Source organism: Chiloscyllium punctatum, chromosome 3 (assembly GCF_047496795.1).
Source record: "Chiloscyllium punctatum isolate Juve2018m chromosome 3, sChiPun1.3, whole genome shotgun sequence".
Lineage (NCBI taxonomy): Eukaryota > Metazoa > Chordata > Chondrichthyes > Orectolobiformes > Hemiscylliidae > Chiloscyllium > Chiloscyllium punctatum.
Genome location: NC_092741.1, coordinates 33,499,814 through 33,519,684, shown reverse-complemented (window position 1 = coordinate 33,519,684; position 19,871 = coordinate 33,499,814). Strand labels below are relative to the sequence as shown.

Below are 19,871 nucleotides of genomic sequence, written 5' to 3'. Positions count from 1 at the left end.
TTAGAACGGAGTAAAGGTTAACTACAAAGACACAAGGGAGGTGCTGGCCAGAACTGATTTGAAGGGGAGTTTCGCAGGGAAACCAACGGAGCAGCAAGGGCAGGTGTTCCTGATGGTAATTCGGGAGGCACAGCAGAAATTCATCCTTAAGAAGAAGAAACATACTAAAGGTGAGGATGAGGCAACCATGACTGATAAGGGAAGTCAGGGACAGCATAGAAGCAAAAGAAAAAAACATACACGTGTGAGATTAGGGAGCCTTTGAAAACCAGAAGAGGATAACGATATATTAAAAAAAGGGGTAGAGAAGACAGATTATGAGACTAAGATAGCTAGTAATACAAGAGATTGTAAAAGTTCTTTTTAATATCTTAAAAGGTAAGAGAGACGCAAAAGTGGTTATAGGCCACTGAAAAATGAGACTGGATAAGTAGTAATGGGGAACAAAAAAAATTGTGGAGGTACTGATTAGGTACTTTGCATCAGTTTTCACAGTGGAAGACTTGAGTAGCATACCAGAACATCAAGAGAATCAGGGGGAAGAGATGAGTGTAGTGGCCATCAATAAGGAGGTGCTACGGAAGCAGAAAGATCTGAAAGTGCATAAATCACCCAGACCAGAAGGACTACACCTCAGAGTTCTGAAGGAGATAGCTGAGGAGATTGTGGAGGCATTGGTTGTCATCTTTTAGGAATCACTGGAGTCAGGGAGGGTCCCAGAGGACTGGAAATTGGCTAATGGAATACTGCTGTTTAAGAAGGGAGGGAGGCAGAAGACAGGAACTATAGGCCAATGAACCTTCATCATTGGTAAGTTTTCAGAGTCCATTAATATGGACGAGATTGCGGAGTACTTAAAGTACCTGGTAAAACAGGTAGTATCATGGTTACATCAAGGGTAGGTCATCCCTGATCGTTAGAATTCTTTGAGGACAAAACGAACAAATTGGACAAATGAGAGCCAATAGACATGATCTAATTGGATTTCCAGAAGCTCTCTGATGAGGTGTCTTTGACAGGAGGCTGCTAAGTAAGAGCCCATGGTATTAGGGGCAACGTACTAGCATGGATAGAGGACTGGGTGACTGGCAGAAAATAGAGTGAGGATAAAGATGCCTTTTCAGGATGCCAACTGGTAACTCATGGAGTTCTACCTGGACCCATGTTGGGACCACAGCTAGTCACATTATACATTCATGATCTGATGAAGGAACTGAGGGCACCTTTGAGAAGTTTGCATGTGACTCAAAAGGTGGAGGAGCGGTAGTGTTCGACAGGAGAGTTGCAAAGAAGTGGCAGATGGATTAAAATGTGGGGTAAGTGTCAGGTTATGTGCTTTGGTAGGAAGAATAGAGGCATAGGGAAAAAGGGAGGACTGCGGATGCTGGAGAGTCAGAGTTGGAAAGTGTGATGCTGGAAAAGCACAGCAGGTCAGACAGCAACTGAAGAGCAGGAGGGGTAATGTTTCAACATCAGGAATGTGGAGGAGGAAGGAGGCTGAATGATAAATAGGGGTGGGGGGTTGGGCTGGGGGTAGGTAGATGGGATGGCAATAGGTGGATGCAGGTGGGAGGTGATTATAATAGGTTGGTGGGAAGGGTGGAGCAGGTAGATGAGCAAGTAGATCAGCTTAAGAGAGCGATGATGAGTTGGCGGGTTGGATCCGGAGTGAAGAGAGGTCTGGAAATTGGTGAAGTCAATGTTGATACCATTTGGGTGTAGGGTCACAAGGCAGAAGGTGAGGTGTTCTTTCTCCAGTTGGTGGTTTGCTTTGATTTGGCTGTGGAGGAGGGCTAGAATTTGCATGTCGTTGGGGAAGTTGAAGTGGTTGGCCACAGAGCAGTGCAGTTGGTTGGTGCGTGAGGACCAGTGATGTTTCCCGAATGGCTCCGTGAGTTGGCACTCCGTCTCCTCAATGTGGAGGAGACCATATTGAGAGCAACGTATGGAGTAAATGAGGTGGGAGGGTAGGCAGGAAAATCTCTGCCGGATTTGAAATGATCCTCTAGGGCCTTGGATGGAGGTGAGGCGGGGGAGGTGTGGTCACAGATATTGCACCTCATGTGGCGACAAGGGAAGGTGCCTGGTGTAGAGGGTAGGTTGGTGGTAGCATGGACAAGAAAGTCACAGAGGGAATGGCCTCTGTAGAAAGCAGATAGAGGTGGGGAGGGACATATGTTTTTGGTGGTGGGGTCTGACTGTACCTGGCAAAAATGGCAGAGGATAATGTGCTGTATCTGGCAATACGTAGGTGGAATGCGTTATGGTTGGGATTTGAGGGTGGAGGTGCAGAAAGTGGAGGAGACATAGAACATAGAACATAGAACAATACAGCACAGAACAGGCCCTTCGGCCCACGATGTTGTGCCGAACTTCTATCCTAGATTAAGCACCCATCCATGTACCTATCCAAATGCCGCTTAAAGGTGGCCAATGAATCTGACTCTACCACTCCCTCGGGCAGCGCATTCCATGCCCCCACCACTCTCTGGGTAAAGAACCCACCCCTGACATCTCCCCTATACCTTCCACCCTTCACCTTAAATTTATGTCCCCTTGTAACACTCTGTTGTACCCGGGGAAAAAGTTTCTGACTGTCTACTCTATCTATTCCTCTGATCATCTTATAAACCTCTATCAAGTCACCCCTCATCCTTCGCCGTTCCAACGAGAAAAGGCCGAGAACTCTCAACCTATCCTCGTACGACCTACTCTCCATTCCAGGCAACATCCTGGTAAATCTTCTCTGCACCCTCTCCAAAGCTTCCACATCTTTCCTAAAGTGAGGCGACCAGAACTGCACACAGTACTCCAAATGTGGCCTAACCAAAGTCCTGTACAGCTGCAACATCACCTCACGACTCTTGAATTCAATCCCTCTGCTAATGAACGATAATACTCCATAGGCCTTCTTACAAACTCTATCCACCTGAGTGGCAACCTTCAAAGATCTATGTACATAGACCCCAAGATCCCTCTGTTCCTCCACCTGACCAAGAACCCTACCATTAACCCTGTATTCCGCATTCTTATTTGTTCTTCCAAAATGGACAACCTCACACTTGGCAGGGTTGAATTCCATCTGCCACTCCTCAGCCCAGCTCTGCATCATATCTAAGTCCCTCTGCAGCCGACAACAGCCCTCCTCACTGTCCACAACTCCACCTATCTTTGTATCATCTGCAAATTTACTGACCCACCCTTCGACTCCCTCCTCTAAGTCATTAATAAAAATTACAAACAGCAGAGGACCCAGAACTGATCCCTGCGGAACTCCACTTGTAACTGGACTCCATGCTGAATATTTACCATCTACCACCACTCTCTGACTTCGACCGGTTAGCCAGTTTTCTATCCAATTGGCCAAATTTCCCTCTATCCCATGCCTCCTGACTTTCCACATAAGCCTACCATGGGGAACCTTATCAAATGCCTTACTAAAATCCATGTACACTACATCCACTGCTCTACCCTCATCCACATGCTTGGTCACCTCCTCGAAGAATTCAATAAGACTTGTAAGGCAAGACCTACCCTTCACAAATCCGTGCTGGCTGTCCCTAATCAAGCAGTGTCTTTCCAGATACTCGTAAATCCTATCCCTCAGTACCCTTTCCATTACTTTGCCTACCACAGAAGTAAGACTAACTGGCCTGTAATTCCCGGGGTTATCCCTATTCCCTTTTTTGAACAGGGGCACAACATTCGCTACTCTCCAGTCCCCTGGTACCACCCCAGTTGCCAGTGAAGACGAGAAGATCATTGCCAACGGTACTGCAATTTCCTCTCTTGCTTCCCACATAATCCTCGGATATATCCCGTCAGGCCCGGGGGACTTGTCTATCCTCAAGTTGTTCAAAATGTCCAACACATCTTCCTTCCTAACAGGTATCTCTTCTAGCTTAACAGTCCGTTTCACACTCTCCTCTTCAACAATACGGTCCCTCTCGTTCGTAAATACTGAAGAGAAGTACTTGTTCAAGACCTCTCCTATCTCTTCCGACTCAATACACAGTCTCCCACCACTGTCCTTGATCGGACCTACCATCGTTCTCGTCATTCTCAGGTTTCTCACATACGCATAGAATGCCTTGGGGTTATCCTTGATCCTATCCGCCAGGGATTTTTCATGACCTCTCTTAGCTCTCCTAATCCCTTTCTTCAGGTCCCTTCTGGCTATCCTGTATCCCTCCACTGCTCTGTCTGAACCTTGTTTCCTCAACCTTATGTAAGCCGCCTCCTTCCTCTTTACTAGACATTCAACCTCCCTCGTCAACCAAGGCTCCCTCACACGACCATTTCTTTCCTGCCTGATCGGTACATACATATCAAGGACACGTCGTATCTGCTCCTTGAAAAAGTCCCACATTTCCACCACATCCTTCCCTGACAGCCTATGCTCCCAACGTATGCTCCTCAAATCCTGTCTTACAGCATCGTAATTTCCCTTCCCCCAATTGTAAAAACTTCCTTGTTGTGCGCACCTATCTCTCTCCATAACCAAGGTGAAAGTCACAGAATTGTGGTCGCCATCACCAAAATGTTCACCCACTAACAAGCCCACCACTTGTCCCGGTTCATTACCGAGTACCAAATCCAATATGGCCTCCCCTCTGGTTGGACAATCTACATACTGCGTTAGAAAAGCTTCCTGGACACACTGCACAAACACCGCCCCATCCAATCTACTTGATCTAAAGAGCTTCAAATCTATATTTGGGAAGTTGAAGTCGCCCATGACTACGACCCTGTGGCTTCTGCACCTTTCCAAAATCTGTTTCCCAATCTGTTTCTCCACATCTCTGCTGCTATTGGGGGGCCTATAATAAACACCCAACAAGGTGACTGCACCTTTCCTATTTCTGACTTCAGCCCATACTACCTCCAGAGGCAGATCCCCCTCAAACTTCCTTTCTGCAGCCGTTATACCATTTCTAATTAGCAATGCCACCCCCCCTCCTTTTTTACCACCCTCCCTAATCTTACTGAAACATCTGTAACCAGGAACCTCCAACAGCCATTCCTGTCCCTCATCTATCCATGTTTCCGTGATGGCCACAACATCGTAGTCCCAGGTACCGATCCACGCCTTAAGTTCACCCACCTTATTTCTGATACTCCTTGCATTGAAGTATACGCACTTGAGCCCATCTCCGTGTCCGCAAGTAGTCCCTGTCAGTGCTACCTTCTCCACAGCCTCCCTACAGTCTTGAACATCCTGACACACAGCTAGCTTACTTGCTGGACTACAAGTCCGGATCCCATCCCCCTGCCAAATTAGTTTAAACCCCCCCGAAGAGTGCTAGCAAACCTACCCCCCAGGATATTGGTGCCCTTCTGGTTCAGGTGCAACCCGTCCTGTTTATACAGGTCCCACCTTCCCCAGAATGCAGTCCAATTGTCCAAATATCTGAAGCCCTCCCTCCTACACCATCCTTGCAGCCACGTGTTCAACTGCACTCTCTCCCTATTCTTTGCCTCTCTGTCACGTGGCACCGGCAACAACCCAGAGATGACGACTCTGTCTGTCCTAGCTTTTAGCTTCCAGCCTAACTCCTTGAGCTCTTGAATGACCTCCCCACCCCTCTTCCTACCTATGTCGTTGGTGCCAATGTGTACCACGACTTCTGGCTGCACACCCTCCCCCTTAAGGATTCTGAAGACACGGTCCGAGACGTCTCGGACCCTAGCACCTGGGAGGCAACAAACCATCCGAGAGTCTCGCCCATGTCCACAGAACCGCCTGTCCGTCCCTCTAACTAGAGAGTCCCCTATAACTAGCGCTCTCCTCTTCTCCCCCTTTCCCTTCTGAATCTCAGAGCCACAGACCCCTTCACTGCAGCTTACACCTGCAAGGCTGTCCCCCCCAACAGTTTCCAAAGCTGCATACTTATTTTTAAGGGGAACGACCACAGGGGAACCCTGCACTGCCTGTTTCTTCCCCTTCCCACCTCTAACTGTTACCCAGCTACCTCTGTTCTCTGGCGTAACTATGTCCCTGTAGCTTCTATCGATCACCCTCTCAGCCTCTCGAATAATCCTCAGCTCATCCAGCTCCAGTTCCAGTTCCCTAACTCGTTCGGGGAGGATCAGGATCTGACTGCATTTCCTGCACACGAAGTCGGCAGGAGTATCGGTGGTCACCCCTACCTCAAACATGATGGAGGGCATTCTTGATCATGTGGAAGGGGAAATAGTGGTCCTTGAAACAGGAGGACATCTGGTATGTCCTGGAGTGGAATTGCTCCTCCTGGGACTAGATACAGCAGAAGCGGAGGACTTGGGAGTAGATATCATTTTTACAAGTGGGGGGAGTGGAAGGAGGTATATTTAAGGTAGCTATGGGAGTCGGTGGGTCTGAATAGTCTATTTTCTAAATGGGGAAAAGTTGAGAGTCCTAGTTCAGATTTCTCTTAATGTCAACATACAGGTTTAATTGGCAGATAGGAAAGCAAATGCAATATTAACATTCAAGAGAACTAGAATACAAGAACAGAGATGTATTGTTGATGCTGTTTAAAGGCTATGGTCACATCACATATGGAATACTGTGAGCATTTTTGGGCCGTGTATCTAGGGAAAGATGTGCTGGCTATGGAAGGGGTCAAGAGAGGGTTTACAAGAATGATCCTGGGGATAAAAGGCTTGTCATATGAAGACTGTTTGAAGACTCTGGGTCTGTTCTCAATAAGAGTTGTTTTGATTTATTGTCACGTGTACCTAAGTACAGTGAAAAGCTTTGTTTGTGAGAAGTACAGGCAGATCATTGTAAGCAAAGACATATCGAACATAGGGTGTTTGAACAGAGTGAAGCATACAGGTTACACTGCACAGGAGGTGCACGAAGCAAATCAACATTAACAAAATCAACACTAACTTCAAATCGAGTCCATTTACCAGTCAGGGAAGTAACTGTTCTTGAACATGTTGGTGTGTGTTCAAGCTTCTGTATCTTCTGCCTGACGGAAGAGGTTGTTGGAGAACATTACTGTGGTGGGGGTCTTTGATGATGTTGGTAAGCCTTTCAGTGGTGAGAAATGTAAATGGAGTCCATAGATGGAAGGTTGACTTCTACGATAGTCCAGGCTGTGCGCACAAATTTCTATAGTTTCTTATGGTCCTGGGCAGAGCAGTTGACATACCAGGCCATTATGCAACCGATAGAATGCTCTCTGTGATGCATCTGTAAAAGTTGATGAGGGTCTTTATGGACATATTGCATTTCCTGAATCTCCCAAGGAAAAAGAAGCATTATTGTACCTTCTTCACCATTGCATCTACGTGGGAAGTCCAGGACAGGATGTTGGCTGTTATACTCCTAGGAACTTGATGCTTTCAACCTTCTCAACCTCCACTCCATTAATGCAGATGGGAGAGTGTTCCCCTTTCTTTCCAAAAGGAATGATCAGTTATTTTATTTTGCCAACATTGAGAGAGATGCTGTTGTCATTGCACCATACCACCATACTACCTATCTCCTTTCTGTATTCTGACTTGTTGTTTGACATCCATCCTACCACGGTGTGTTGTCAGCAAACTTGTAGATGGCATTTGTTTGGAATCTGGCTACACAGTCGTGGGTATACAGGGAGTTCAGTAGGAGGTTGAGAATGTATCCTGAGGGCTCCAGTGTTGAGGGTTATCATAGAGCAGGGTTATCATTGTCTATCATCATTGATTGCAGTCTATGGGTCAGGCCAGACATCTGTGCCGAGACCTAGGTTTCAGAGTTGCGAGATCGGTCTACAGGGGATAATGGTGTTGAAGATGGAGCTGTAGTTGATAAGCAAGAGTCTGACATAGCTGTCCTTGCTGTCCAGATGGCCCAGGGATGAGTGCGAGGGAAACGGCATCTGCCATGAACCTCATAGGCAACTTTCAGGAGCTCGAGGCAGGCTGGGAGGCTAAGGTTGGGGGTGAGCCATGACCAGCCTCTCAAAGCACTTCATGATTATGAAGGTCAGAGCCACTGGGAGATAGTCATTAAGGCATACTGCATGTGCTTTCGTAGGTACTGGGTTGATGGTGGTGGTCTTGAAACAGGTAGGGACTTCATCTTGTAGTGGTGACAGAGGGAACAGGTGTGCCAGGGCTGTCCAGGTGACAACACCAAGATAGAAAGCATTAAGTGCATCAGGAAGGGATGTGTCTTTGTCTGCTACCTTGCTCTGCTTTATTTTGTATCCAGTTATGTTGCTTAGGCTTTGTCCATATGGTTGATTTGAGCCTCTAAGATGAGGAAGGAGATCTTACTGAACCTTGCAGAATGCTGAGAGGTCTGGATAGAGTGGATGTGGAAAAGATATTTCCACTGGTAGGAGAGGCCTTTATCTGCAGGCACTGCCTCAGAGTGAAGGGAAGACCCTTTAGAATTGAGATGAGGAGGAATGTCTTCAGTCAGAGGGTGGGTGAATCCGTGGATGTCATTGCCACAGAAGGCTGTGGAGACTAACTCATTCAGTATATTTAAGACAGAGATGGGTAGGTTCTTGATTAGTAAGGGAATCAAGGCTGACAAAGTGAAGGCAAGAAAATAGGTTTGAGAAACATCTCAGCCATGACTGAATAGTAGAGCAGACTTGATAGGCCAAATGACCTAATTTTGCTCCTCTATCTTGTGGTCTTAATTCTAGTTCACCCATTATTCCTGTGCTCCCTGAGGTACACTAGCTCCAAGTCTGGCAACACCAATTTTAGAATTCTCATCCTTCACGACATCACTCCTGTCACTGTAATCTCTGCCAGCCCTACAACTCCAGTCTCTAGATATCTCCTTTCCATCAATTCTGCCATCTAGAGAATCCTCAATTTTACTCGAAAGAAGAAACTGCTGACAATACGCAGTAAGTCTAGCAGCATCTGTAGAGAGAGAAACAGCTAATGTTTCAAATCAATACAACTTTTTCAGAAGCTGGATTTTAATTGCACCACCACTGACAACTTTGCCTTTAATTGTCAAGATCCTAAGCACTAGAATTTTGCCTGTAAATCTCTTTGATTCTGTCCTCAAAATGTTTTTCAAAATCTATTCTTTTGATCAATCTGTACCAATATTTTCTTGGAGAAAGTAAGGACTGCAGATGATGGATATCAGAGTCGAAAAGTGTGGCACTGGGAAAGCACAGCAGGTCAGGCAGCATCCGACGAGAAGAGTCAATGTTCAGGAATAAGCCCTTCAGAAATTCCTGGTGAAGGGCTTATGCCTGAAATGCTGACTCTCCTGCTCATCAGATTCTGCCTGACCTGCTGTGTTTTTCCAGCGCCATACTTTTCAACCCCAATATATTCTTGTCTGGTTTAGTGTCACTTATTAATAAATAAGCTTTAGGTGTGAAGCACTTTGGTACGTTTTACTACATGTTCCACGCATATCAGCTCCTTTTGTGCTGCAGATTCTATGATTCCTTTCTACATTTTAATGAGTACATGAAAATGGGGATCCTTACCAGTTGTGGAATAGTAGGTATTAAATTCCGTGTTATCTGAATGCTGCTCAGCACCACTACGATACAAGTCTTTCTTAGTTATTATCAAACTTTCACAGGATGATGATGAAGATGATGATGATATATGCATGCTGAGGAAACCATCTTTCTGGCCACAAAGTGAACAATGAACTGGTGTGTCACATGGACCCCGAGGTATTTTGACTTCATTTCGCGTGTACCTTCTGATTGCACCACTGTGATGCAGTGGCCTTCCCCGTTGCCAGATGTAATGGGATGGAGCAATTGCCATAACCTATGGAAACAAAATTCTCTTGTCAGAAGCTTTATAGATGTGGTTATGGGACATCATACATATTTGAAAATTCTTCCTCAATCTGTTTGACAGTTTTATGTATAAAAATAATAGCCCCTCAACAAGTGCATTTAGTATTGGAACCATGCTATAATCATGCTAATAAGCATATAGCCCAAAGTTTGCATTACTGCCCGTATCGGAAAACAGTCGGAGGTCATTCATCACAATCGCTACATCTACTTTTGCTAACTATTAAATTTTGTGCTCTAGTTCTCATTTTCCCTTCAAAAGTTTCCAAAAGTACTTTCTTTGTCTTTTGTAAACCACATCGTCTGCTTTTTTTTTTAAAATGTGGAAAGGAATCATAGAATCTGCAGCACAAAAGGAGCTGATATGCGTGGAACATGTAGTAAAACGTACCAAAGTGCTTCACACATAAAGCTTATTTATTAATAAGTGAAGATGTCCTTAAGATGTCCTTAAAATAAAGGTATCCGACATGTTTATCTGGGTAGGTTTGTAAAATCATGAGGGACATGGATAGGGTAAATAGACAAAGTCTTTTACCTGGGCTGGGGGAGTCCAGAACAAGAGGGCATAGATTTCGGGTGAGAGGGGAAAAATTTAGAAGGGACCTAAGGGGCAACATTTTCATGCAGAGGGTAGTGTATATATGGAATGAGCTGCCAGAGGAAATTGTGAAGGCCGGCACAACTACAACATTTAAAAGACATTTGGATGTGTATATGAATAGGAAACATTTAGAAGGATATGGGCCAAATGCTGACAAATGGGACTAGATTAAGTTAGGACATCTGATCTGCATGGATGAGTTGGATCAAAGCGTGTGTTTCCATGCTGTACCTCTCCAGGAGTTTAAATGTTATGGAAATGTTGTAATTTTTTTTCTTTCATGGACTGTAGGTGTTAACAGCCAAACCAGAATTTAGAAAGTACAGCACAGAACAAGCCCTTTGGCTCAATAAAGTTGGAGATAGTACTTGGATGAGACTAAATAAAATTACACTGAAAGTAAGTAATCTATTACAGGTTGTAAAAATTCCCATTGAATTGAGAACATCAAAATAAGAAAATGATTAGAAATGATTTGAACACACACAAGCTATCCTGGTCCCTTGTCCCAAACAAACGTACATAGTTTTCTGTATAAATTAAGGCAGCCGTATGATTATCCATAAGAGGAGTAAAGGGGATGAATCGGTCTTTGATGTTTGTAAAGAGATTGTTGCACTAGTTCTGGTATTTTTTTGTGCATAAACATTTCTGTTCTTTTGTTAAAAGCATGTTAGCAGACTCATGATGGTGTTCAGTGATTGAACTCCACAGTAAACAAGAATGAAAATAAAGCAATTGTCTATCAAGCTAGGTTTCTCTCTGGGATCTGATCTGTCCAGTATTAACATCAGCAGGGACACCACAATCTATAATATCAAATCCTCTAATCAGCTTACTAATTGTAGTTACATCACCTAATAATTTTCTCTACTTGTGGAAGAATGGCAAATCTAATATATGCAGGTTCCCTCATGACTTAACCCTTTTAGCCAATGAATTGTTCTGGCTTTCTGTGCCATATACTTTCACAGTCTACATTCTGTGATGCCCAGAATCTAACAGATTGCTCAGATTTGATCCAACAAGAGCTTTATGTAGGGTGGATGACCCTCTTGAAGAACGCAGACAATGCTGGAAAGCAACTGGTTGCGAAGAGATACTTCCCTGTGATAGTCCTCTTCTCTGTTCCTCATAAACTCCTACAGAAGTATGATTTTGGATATGAATTTGTCATAGAATTCCTACAGTGTAGGTTTCCTTCGGCCAGTCGAGTCTACATCAACCCTCTGAACAGCATCCCACCCAGACCCAACACCCCTGCCTACCCTACTTCTGTAACTCTGCAGTTCCCATGACTAACCCATCTAGCCTGCATATCCCTGGATTCTATGGCAATTTAGCATGGCCAATCCACCTATCCTGCACACCTTTGGACTGTGGGAGGAAACTGAAGTACCCGGAGGAAACCCACACAGACATGGGGAGAATTTGCAAACTCCACACAGACAGCAACCTGACTGGAGTCAAACCTGGGTCCCTAGTGTTGTGAGGCAGCAGTGCAAACCACTGAGCCACTGTACCGCCCACTAAGAGCTACGGACATAAATTAATGCTCCTGACAAGAAATGAAAAGAGCATGTTCAACATTTCAACATGCAAAGTACTTAAACAAAACATGTTGCGCAATTAGGTGTGTTAAGAGATTGTTTTCTCAACAATGCTTTTATCCCAGAAGTTGTTAGTCTGGTGGTCTTAATTTAGATAGAAAACTAGGTACATTTGTTTGGGACAAAGGACCAGGATAGCTGCCATCCTCAATATCAGCAAAGTGAATTTTTGCTGCACTCCCTGTATGGCAAGTGTGTCCTTTCTTAGGTAGGGAGATTGAAATACACCAGATTTGGTCTCACTAAGGCCCTGTTTAACTGCAGTAAGTCAAGCCTTCTTATGAGAAAACAGCATTAACATTTTGAGTCCAAATGATTCTTCATCATAACAGTTCTAAATTCTGAAGAAGCGTCACTCGACTTGAAACATTAATGCTGCTTTCTCTGCACAGATGCTGCTAGACCTGCTGAGTTTTTCTAGCAATTTCTGTTTTTGTTGGTTTCCAGCATCCATTGTTATTTATTTTATCCCTGCTTCTGAACTTGCATTGAAGGCAAGACCATTTGCATTTCTAATTGCTTGTTGTATCTGCCTGTCTACTTTCAATGACTGGTGTACAAGGACCTAGATCCTTTTATAAAGCACATATCCCAATATATCACCAATTAAATAATACTCTCTTTTTTAAAAACAATGAACTGTATAACTTCACGGTTTTCCACTTTGTACAGTATCTCCTATGTTTTGTCCACATCACCTTGAAGATTCCTTGGAACCTCCTCACATCTCTGTCCAGTTTTGTGTGATCAGTGAACTGGGAAATATTGCACTGGGAGCAGTACAGTTTTATTTGCTATTAATAATTGGGGCCCAAGCACTGATTCTTAGGATACACCACTAGTCAGCCACCCAGAAAAAGACCCAATTATTCCCACTCTGTTTCCTGTCTGCCTATTATCTCTCAATGCAAACTAATATATTACCCTTTATCCCACATGCTTTAATTTTGCTGACTAACATCTGACCAAAAGCCTTCTGAAAATCAAAATATACCACATGCACTAGTTCTCCTTTATCTATTCTACAATTTATATCCTCAAAAAAAACCTTATGTCGATTTGTGAAGTATGATTTGCCTTTCATAAATCCTTGCTGGTTTTGACCAATCCCTTTAATGGTTTCCAAATGCCTATTATCAGATATTTTATAATAATATTTTCCCCACTACTGATCTGTAATTCTATTTACTTTCCCTCCTTTTTTAATATAAATTTTGGGGTAACAACTGTCACCCTCCAATTTTTAGAAACTGGTCCAGAGTCTATCGAATTTTGCAAGATGATTACCCAATGCATCTAATATTTTCAGAACCACTTTGTTTAATACTCTGGGATGTAGATCATCATATCCTGATGAATGGTCAGTTTTTAACAATATTAATTTCCTTTGTATTATGGTCTTACTAATACAGATTTCCTTCAATTCTGCCCTCTCACCAGACCCTTGGTTCTCTAATATTTCTGGAAGGTTACTTGTGCTCTCTTTTTTTTGAAGACAGAAGCAAAGTACATGTTTAATTCTTCTGCCATTTCTTGGTTCTCTATTATAATTTCCCTGGATTCTGACCGTAAGCTTAACATCTTTTTCCCTTCATATGCTTATAAAAGCTTTCATAGTCAATTTTGATGTTCCCTCACCCTAACTCTCATATGCTTCTTAATGAAGTTTTTTATCCTCTTTTGCTCCAAATCCTTAGGCTCACTATTTTTATTCTTGCAATTTTATATGTCTCCTCTTTGGATCTAAACTTCCTCTAATTTACTTTGTAAGCCACAGTAGAGCCATTTTTCTCTTCATTTTTACATCAGACAGGAATGAATAATTGTTGTAATTCATATTTTTCTCTGTCCATTTACTATCAACCCTCTTCATAAGATTCCTGAAACCATCTTTGTCAAATTGTACCCAAACCCTCAGTTTCCTTTATTTAGATTCAGGACCTTTGTTTTGGATTCGACATCATGGCGCGATTGGGTCTCCCTCATCCTCACTTTTCATCTCACCAGTTTCTGCACTCAAAGGATTATCTTCCGCCATTTCAGACAACACCAGCAGAACACCACCACTAAACACATCTTCCCTTCACTCTGTCGGCCTGCATTTTGGAGAGACCATTCCCTCCAAGATACATTAGTCCATTCCTCAATGGCTACCAACACCACTCCCCTTCCCATGTAACTGCAGAAGGTGCAACACATGTCCCTTCACCTTTTCCCAGCTCACCGTCCAAGGACCTAAACAGTTTTTCAAGGTGTAGCAGCATTTCATCTGTACCTCTGCCAATCTGGTCTACTGCATTCACTGCACCCAATGTGGCCTACGCTACATTGGAAAAAAACAAACACAGACTGGACGAGCACTTTGCAGAACACCTCCAGTTCCTGTGTAAGCATGTCCCCAACCTTCCCATAGCCGCTCATTTTAACACAGCATTCTGCTCACATGCCCACTTTCTGCTGCGATGCACCAGCGAATTACAATACCTCACCTTCAAACTAGGCACTTTACAATCTTCTGGACTTAATATTGAGTTCAACACCTTCAGATTGTGAATTCACTCCCTTTTCTTCTAGCTTTACCTGTTGCAGTCTCTCTCCACTCCCCAACCCCAGTGGGACTGTCTGTTCTTTCCAATTTGGCAGCTGGACACACCATTGTTCTGTCATTCTCACATTTTGATCACAATCTGCAGAAGTAACACCCTTTCTCCCCCAGCACTCCATCCCCACACTATTACATAAATTCTGCTTTCTCCACAATTCACATCAGCTTTGATGAAGCATTATCTAGATTTGAATCGTTAGCTTGCTCTCCCTCCACTGATGTTGACCACCTGTTGTGATTTCCAGACTTTTGTTTCCCTGGAGGACATTAATCACTGTCCTATTCAGATGCAACCTGTCTTGTTGGCGTTGGTTCTGGGAAGGTGGAACCAGTACAATGTTCCAGGAATCTGAATTTTTCCCTTCTATGCCATTTTTCCAGGCATGTATTCATCTGGTATCTTCTATTATTTCTACTCGCACTAGTATGTGGCACTGTTTGCAACTCTGATTTTACACTATGACGTCCATACCTTCTGCTTGTAGGATTTTGTCCCTTTTTTTAAAAAAACCTATATCATCTGTACCAGAAGGTACCACATCCACTGGCTATTAAGTCTCCCTCGTCAGAATGCCCAGTGGCTACTTACAGCCATCTCTGACCTGGCATCAGGGAGGCAACATAACATTCTGGAGTCTCTTCTGCATTCACAGAAATATCTTCCTGTTCCCCCTACAACTGAATACTCTATCACTACAGCCCTGCCATTCTTCATCCCTACTTGTGCACTAGAGACACCAACAGTACTATGGACATGACTTCTATTGTTATCTGACAAGTTGTCCCTCCTAACAGTATCCAACATAGCATACCTATTACAGATGGCACAGCTACAGGGGACTCCTGCATTGCCTGCCTTTCGCTACTCTGCCTGGTGATCACCGATACTCTTTCTGCCTACTTAGTCTTTCCCTGCCACGTGATTACCTCACATCTTGCTAGCCACGATATTCTCAGTATTGCAGGTACTCCACACTGAGTCCAGCCACAGCTCCATTTCCAAAATGAAGTTAGCCGCAACTGAAGCTGGACAAACTTCCTGAACACATTTGCCCCAGGACCCTGGAAGTGGCTGAGTTCCCACATAGTGCAGCAGGGACCATGTGAGTTCTGCTGCCATGGCTTCACTTCAAGTTAAGCTTGTTAGTTACTCCCTTTAAGGAATATTAATTACGCTAGTGACCATATTTCACTCCAAACACTCTTGCTGTAATGTAAAGTCCTTGCCTTAAGTCTTGAACAGTCTTGTTTCAAGTCTCAACTTAACTTCCCTTTGTCACTTATACTACCTTCTGATATAAGCTCTACTTTTCTCAGTTAAATTTAAACAGAGTTACTTAATTAAAAATGCTTTATCTCTAATTTACACAATTTATAGCCAACCAATTAATTTACGGATTTTCTGTGATGCCACTTTGTTTTCTCAGTCTGTTTCAAACTCAGCATGAGCGGACTCTCTGGCTCCCAAGGTAAGTGGTGTAGGGGTTCAGCTTCTTACCCCGAATATAGCTTCCTGCTCTGAGCTGCTGTCTAGCAGATCCTGCTGCCTCTCTGACTCCCATTGTAAGGTTTCATATAATTAGCTGCTTTCCTTACAATTGTAATGTCATGCTGCTGTTGGTTTTAGTGGAGGTAATGTCTCAATCTGCAACTTACTTTCTCTCCCATATACATCTCGCTCTGAGGAATTTTATTTCTGTAAGTTACCCTTAATAAAAGAATGTCATTCTCCCACTATGTTGAATTTCCAATTATTCACTCTGTCTCAGTCTTTCTCACCTCTGACCATGTGGTTACTCTGACTTTTGCGCAGCAAAAAGAATACCTAATCAGGTTATTTTACATTATGAATTACACAGAAGTTACTAATTACAGTGATATAATGGATATTAATGTGGTTATTCTTACCTCCTCACAACAGCGTTTGCTCACAGCTGCCCTAAAGCTGATTTTTGCCCAAAGCTGATCTCGTTGCTTTAAGAAATCTGGAAATAATTTCTTCCACTTTTTTCCAAGAGCCCATGGGAAAATTTCATACTTGTATTCCTCTTCATCCTCCTCCATGGTATTAGCTAAGTATCTAAAAAAATGGGCAGAAACATTTTCAAATATGCATGATGCAAAGTAGAGTCATCATGTATAAAATGATCTGATCCTAATTTTCCTTGATTACATTAGGTTTTGATAAGGAAAACACGTTAGTGTTCCCAGAGGCACTCAATAATAAACTGTTTTCAGAACACAGCAAAATATTGCTTAACAACAATTCACAAAAATGCAAATTTAAAGGGAAGAAACATGTACATGATCGGCGAGGACGATGAACGAGTTAGGGAACTGGAACTGGAACTGGATGAGCTGAGGATTATTCGAGAGGCTGAGAGGGTGATCGATAGAAGCTACAGGGACATAGTTACGCCAGAGAACAGAGGTAGCTGGGTAACAGTTAGAGGTGGGAAGGGGAAGAAACAGGCAGTGCAGGGTTCCCCTGTGGTCGTTCCCCTTAAAAATAAGTATGCAGCTTTGGAAACTGTTGGGGGGGACAGCCTTGCAGGTGTAAGCTGCAGTGAAGGGGTCTGTGGCTCTGAGATTCAGAAGGGAAAGGGGGAGAAGAGGAGAGCGCTAGTTATAGGGGACTCTCTAGTTAGAGGGACGGACAGGCGGTTCTGTGGACATGGGCGAGACTCTCGGATGGTTTGTTGCCTCCCAGGTGCTAGGGTCCGAGACGTCTCGGACCGTGTCTTCAGAATCCTTAAGGGGGAGGGTGTGCAGCCAGAAGTCGTGGTACACATTGGCACCAACGACATAGGTAGGAAGAGGGGTGGGGAGGTCATTCAAGAGCTCAAGGAGTTAGGCTGGAAGCTAAAAGCTAGGACAGACAGAGTCGTCATCTCTGGGTTGTTGCCGGTGCCACGTGACAGAGAGGCAAAGAATAGGGAGAGAGTGCAGTTGAACACGTGGCTGCAAGGATGGTGTAGGAGGGAGGGCTTCAGATATTTGGACAATTGGACTGCATTCTGGGGAAGGTGGGACCTGTATAAACAGGACGGGTTGCACCTGAACCAGAAGGGCACCAATATCCTGGGGGGTAGGTTTGCTAGCACTCTTCGGGGGGGTTTAAACTAATTTGGCAGGGGGATGGGATCCGGACTTGTAGTCCAGCAAGTAAGCTAGCTGTGTGTCAGGATGTCCAAGACTGTAGGGAGGCTGTGGAGAAGGTAGCACTGACAGGGACTACTTACAGACACAGAGATGGGCTCAAGTGCGTATACTTCAATGCAAGGAGTATCAGAAATAAGGTGGGTGAACTTAAGGCATGGATCGGTACCTGGGACTACGATGTTGTAGCCATCACGGAAACATGGATAGATGAGGGACAGGAATGGCTGTTGGAGGTTCCTGGGTACAGATGTTTCAGTAAGATTAGGGAGGGTGGTAAAAAAAGGAGGGGGGGTGGCATTGCTAATTAGAAATGGTATAACGGCTGCAGAAAGGAAGTTTGAGGGGGATCTGCCTCTGGAGGTAGTATGGGCTGAAGTCAGAAATAGGAAAGGTGCAGTCACCTTGTTGGGTGTTTATTATAGGCCCCCCAATAGCAGCAGAGATGTGGAGAAACAGATTGGGAAACAGATTTTGGAAAGGTGCAGAAGCCACAGGGTCGTAGTCATGGGCGACTTCAACTTCCCAAATATTGATTGGAAGCTCTTTAGATCAAGTAGATTGGATGGGGCGGTGTTTGTGCAGTGTGTCCAGGAAGCTTTTCTAACGCAGTATGTAGATTGTCCAACCAGAGGGGAGGCCATATTGGATTTGGTACTCGGTAACGAACCGGGACAAGTGGTGGGCTTGTTAGTGGGTGAACATTTTGGTGATGGCGACCACAATTCTGTGACTTTCACCTTGGTTATGGAGAGAGATAGGTGCGCACAACAAGGAAGTTTCTACAATTGGGGGAAGGGAAATTACGATGCTGTAAGACAGGATTTGAGGAGCATACGTTGGGAGCATAGGCTGTCAGGGAAGGATGTGGTGGAAATGTGGGACTTTTTCAAGGAGCAGATACGACGTGTCCTTGATATGTATGTACCGATCAGGCAGGAAAGAAATGGTCGTGTGAGGGAGCCTTGGTTGACGAGGGAGGTTGAATGTCTAGTAAAGAGGAAGAAGGAGGCTTACATAAGGTTGAGGAAACAAGGTTCAGACAGAGCAGTGGAGGGATACAGGATAGCCAGAAGGGACCTGAAGAAAGGGATTAGGAGAGCTAAGAGAGGGCATGAAAAATCCCTGGCGGATAGGATCAAGGATAACCCCAAGGCATTCTATGCATATGTGAGAAACCTGAGAATGACGAGAACGAGGGTAGGTCCGATCAAGGACAGTGGTGGGAGACTGTGTATTGAGTCGGAAGAGATAGGAGAGGTCTTGAACAAGTACTTCTCTTCAGTATTTACGAATGAGAGGGACTGTATTGTTGAAGAGGAGAGTGTGAAACGGACTGATAAGCTAGAAGAGATATCTGTTAGGAAGGAAGATGTGTTGGACATTTTGAACAACTTGAGGATAGACAAGTCCCCCGGGCCTGACGGGATATATCCTAGGATTATGTGGGAAGCAAGAGAGGAAATTGCAGTACCGTTGGCAATGATCTTCTCGTCTTCACTGGCAACGGGGGTGGTACCAGGGGACTGGAGAGTAGCGAATGTTGTGCCCCTGTTCAAAAAAGGGAATAGGGATAACCCCGGGAATTACAGGCCAGTTAGTCTTACTTCTGTGGTAGGCAAAGTAATGGAAAGGGTACTGAGGGATAGGATTTACGAGTATCTGGAACGGCACTGCTTGATTAGGGACAGCCAGCACGGATTTGTGAAGGGTAGGTCTTGCCTTACAAGTCTTATTGAATTCTTCGAGGAGGTGACCAAGCATGTGGATGAGGGTAGAGCAGTGGATGTAGTGTACATGGATTTTAGTAAGGCATTTGATAAGGTTCCCCATGGTAGGCTTATGCGGAAAGTCAGGAGGCATGGGATAGAGGGAAATTTGGCCAATTGGATAGAAAACTGGCTAACCGGTCGAAGTCAGAGAGTGGTAGTAGATGGTAAATATTCAGCATGGAGTCCAGTTACAAGTGGAGTTCCGCAGGGATCAGTTCTGGGTCCTCTGCTGTTTGTAATTTTTATTAATGACTTAGAGGAGGGAGTCGAAGGGTGGGTCAGTAAATTTGCAGATGATACAAAGATAGGTGGAGTTGTGGACAGTGAGGAGGGCTGTTGTCGGCTGCA

General features: G+C 44.3%; 1 protein-coding gene across 3 annotated transcripts in view; it reads right to left on the bottom strand.

Moving 5' to 3' along the window:
* spdya (speedy/RINGO cell cycle regulator family member A) overlaps positions 1-19,871 on the bottom strand; it is a 51,109-nt gene that overhangs the window by 6,711 nt on the left and 24,527 nt on the right. For 2 of the 3 annotated variants that reach the window (XM_072551371.1, XM_072551372.1), the window contains exons 5-6: positions 16,501-16,672; positions 9,447-9,741 (exon numbers count right to left, since the gene is read on the bottom strand). In XM_072551371.1, coding sequence (XP_072407472.1) covers positions 9,447-9,741; positions 16,501-16,672 — 467 coding nt within the window. The remainder of the gene's footprint in view (positions 1-9,446; positions 9,742-16,500; positions 16,673-19,871) is intronic. The other variant, XM_072551373.1, reaches the window with a different exon arrangement.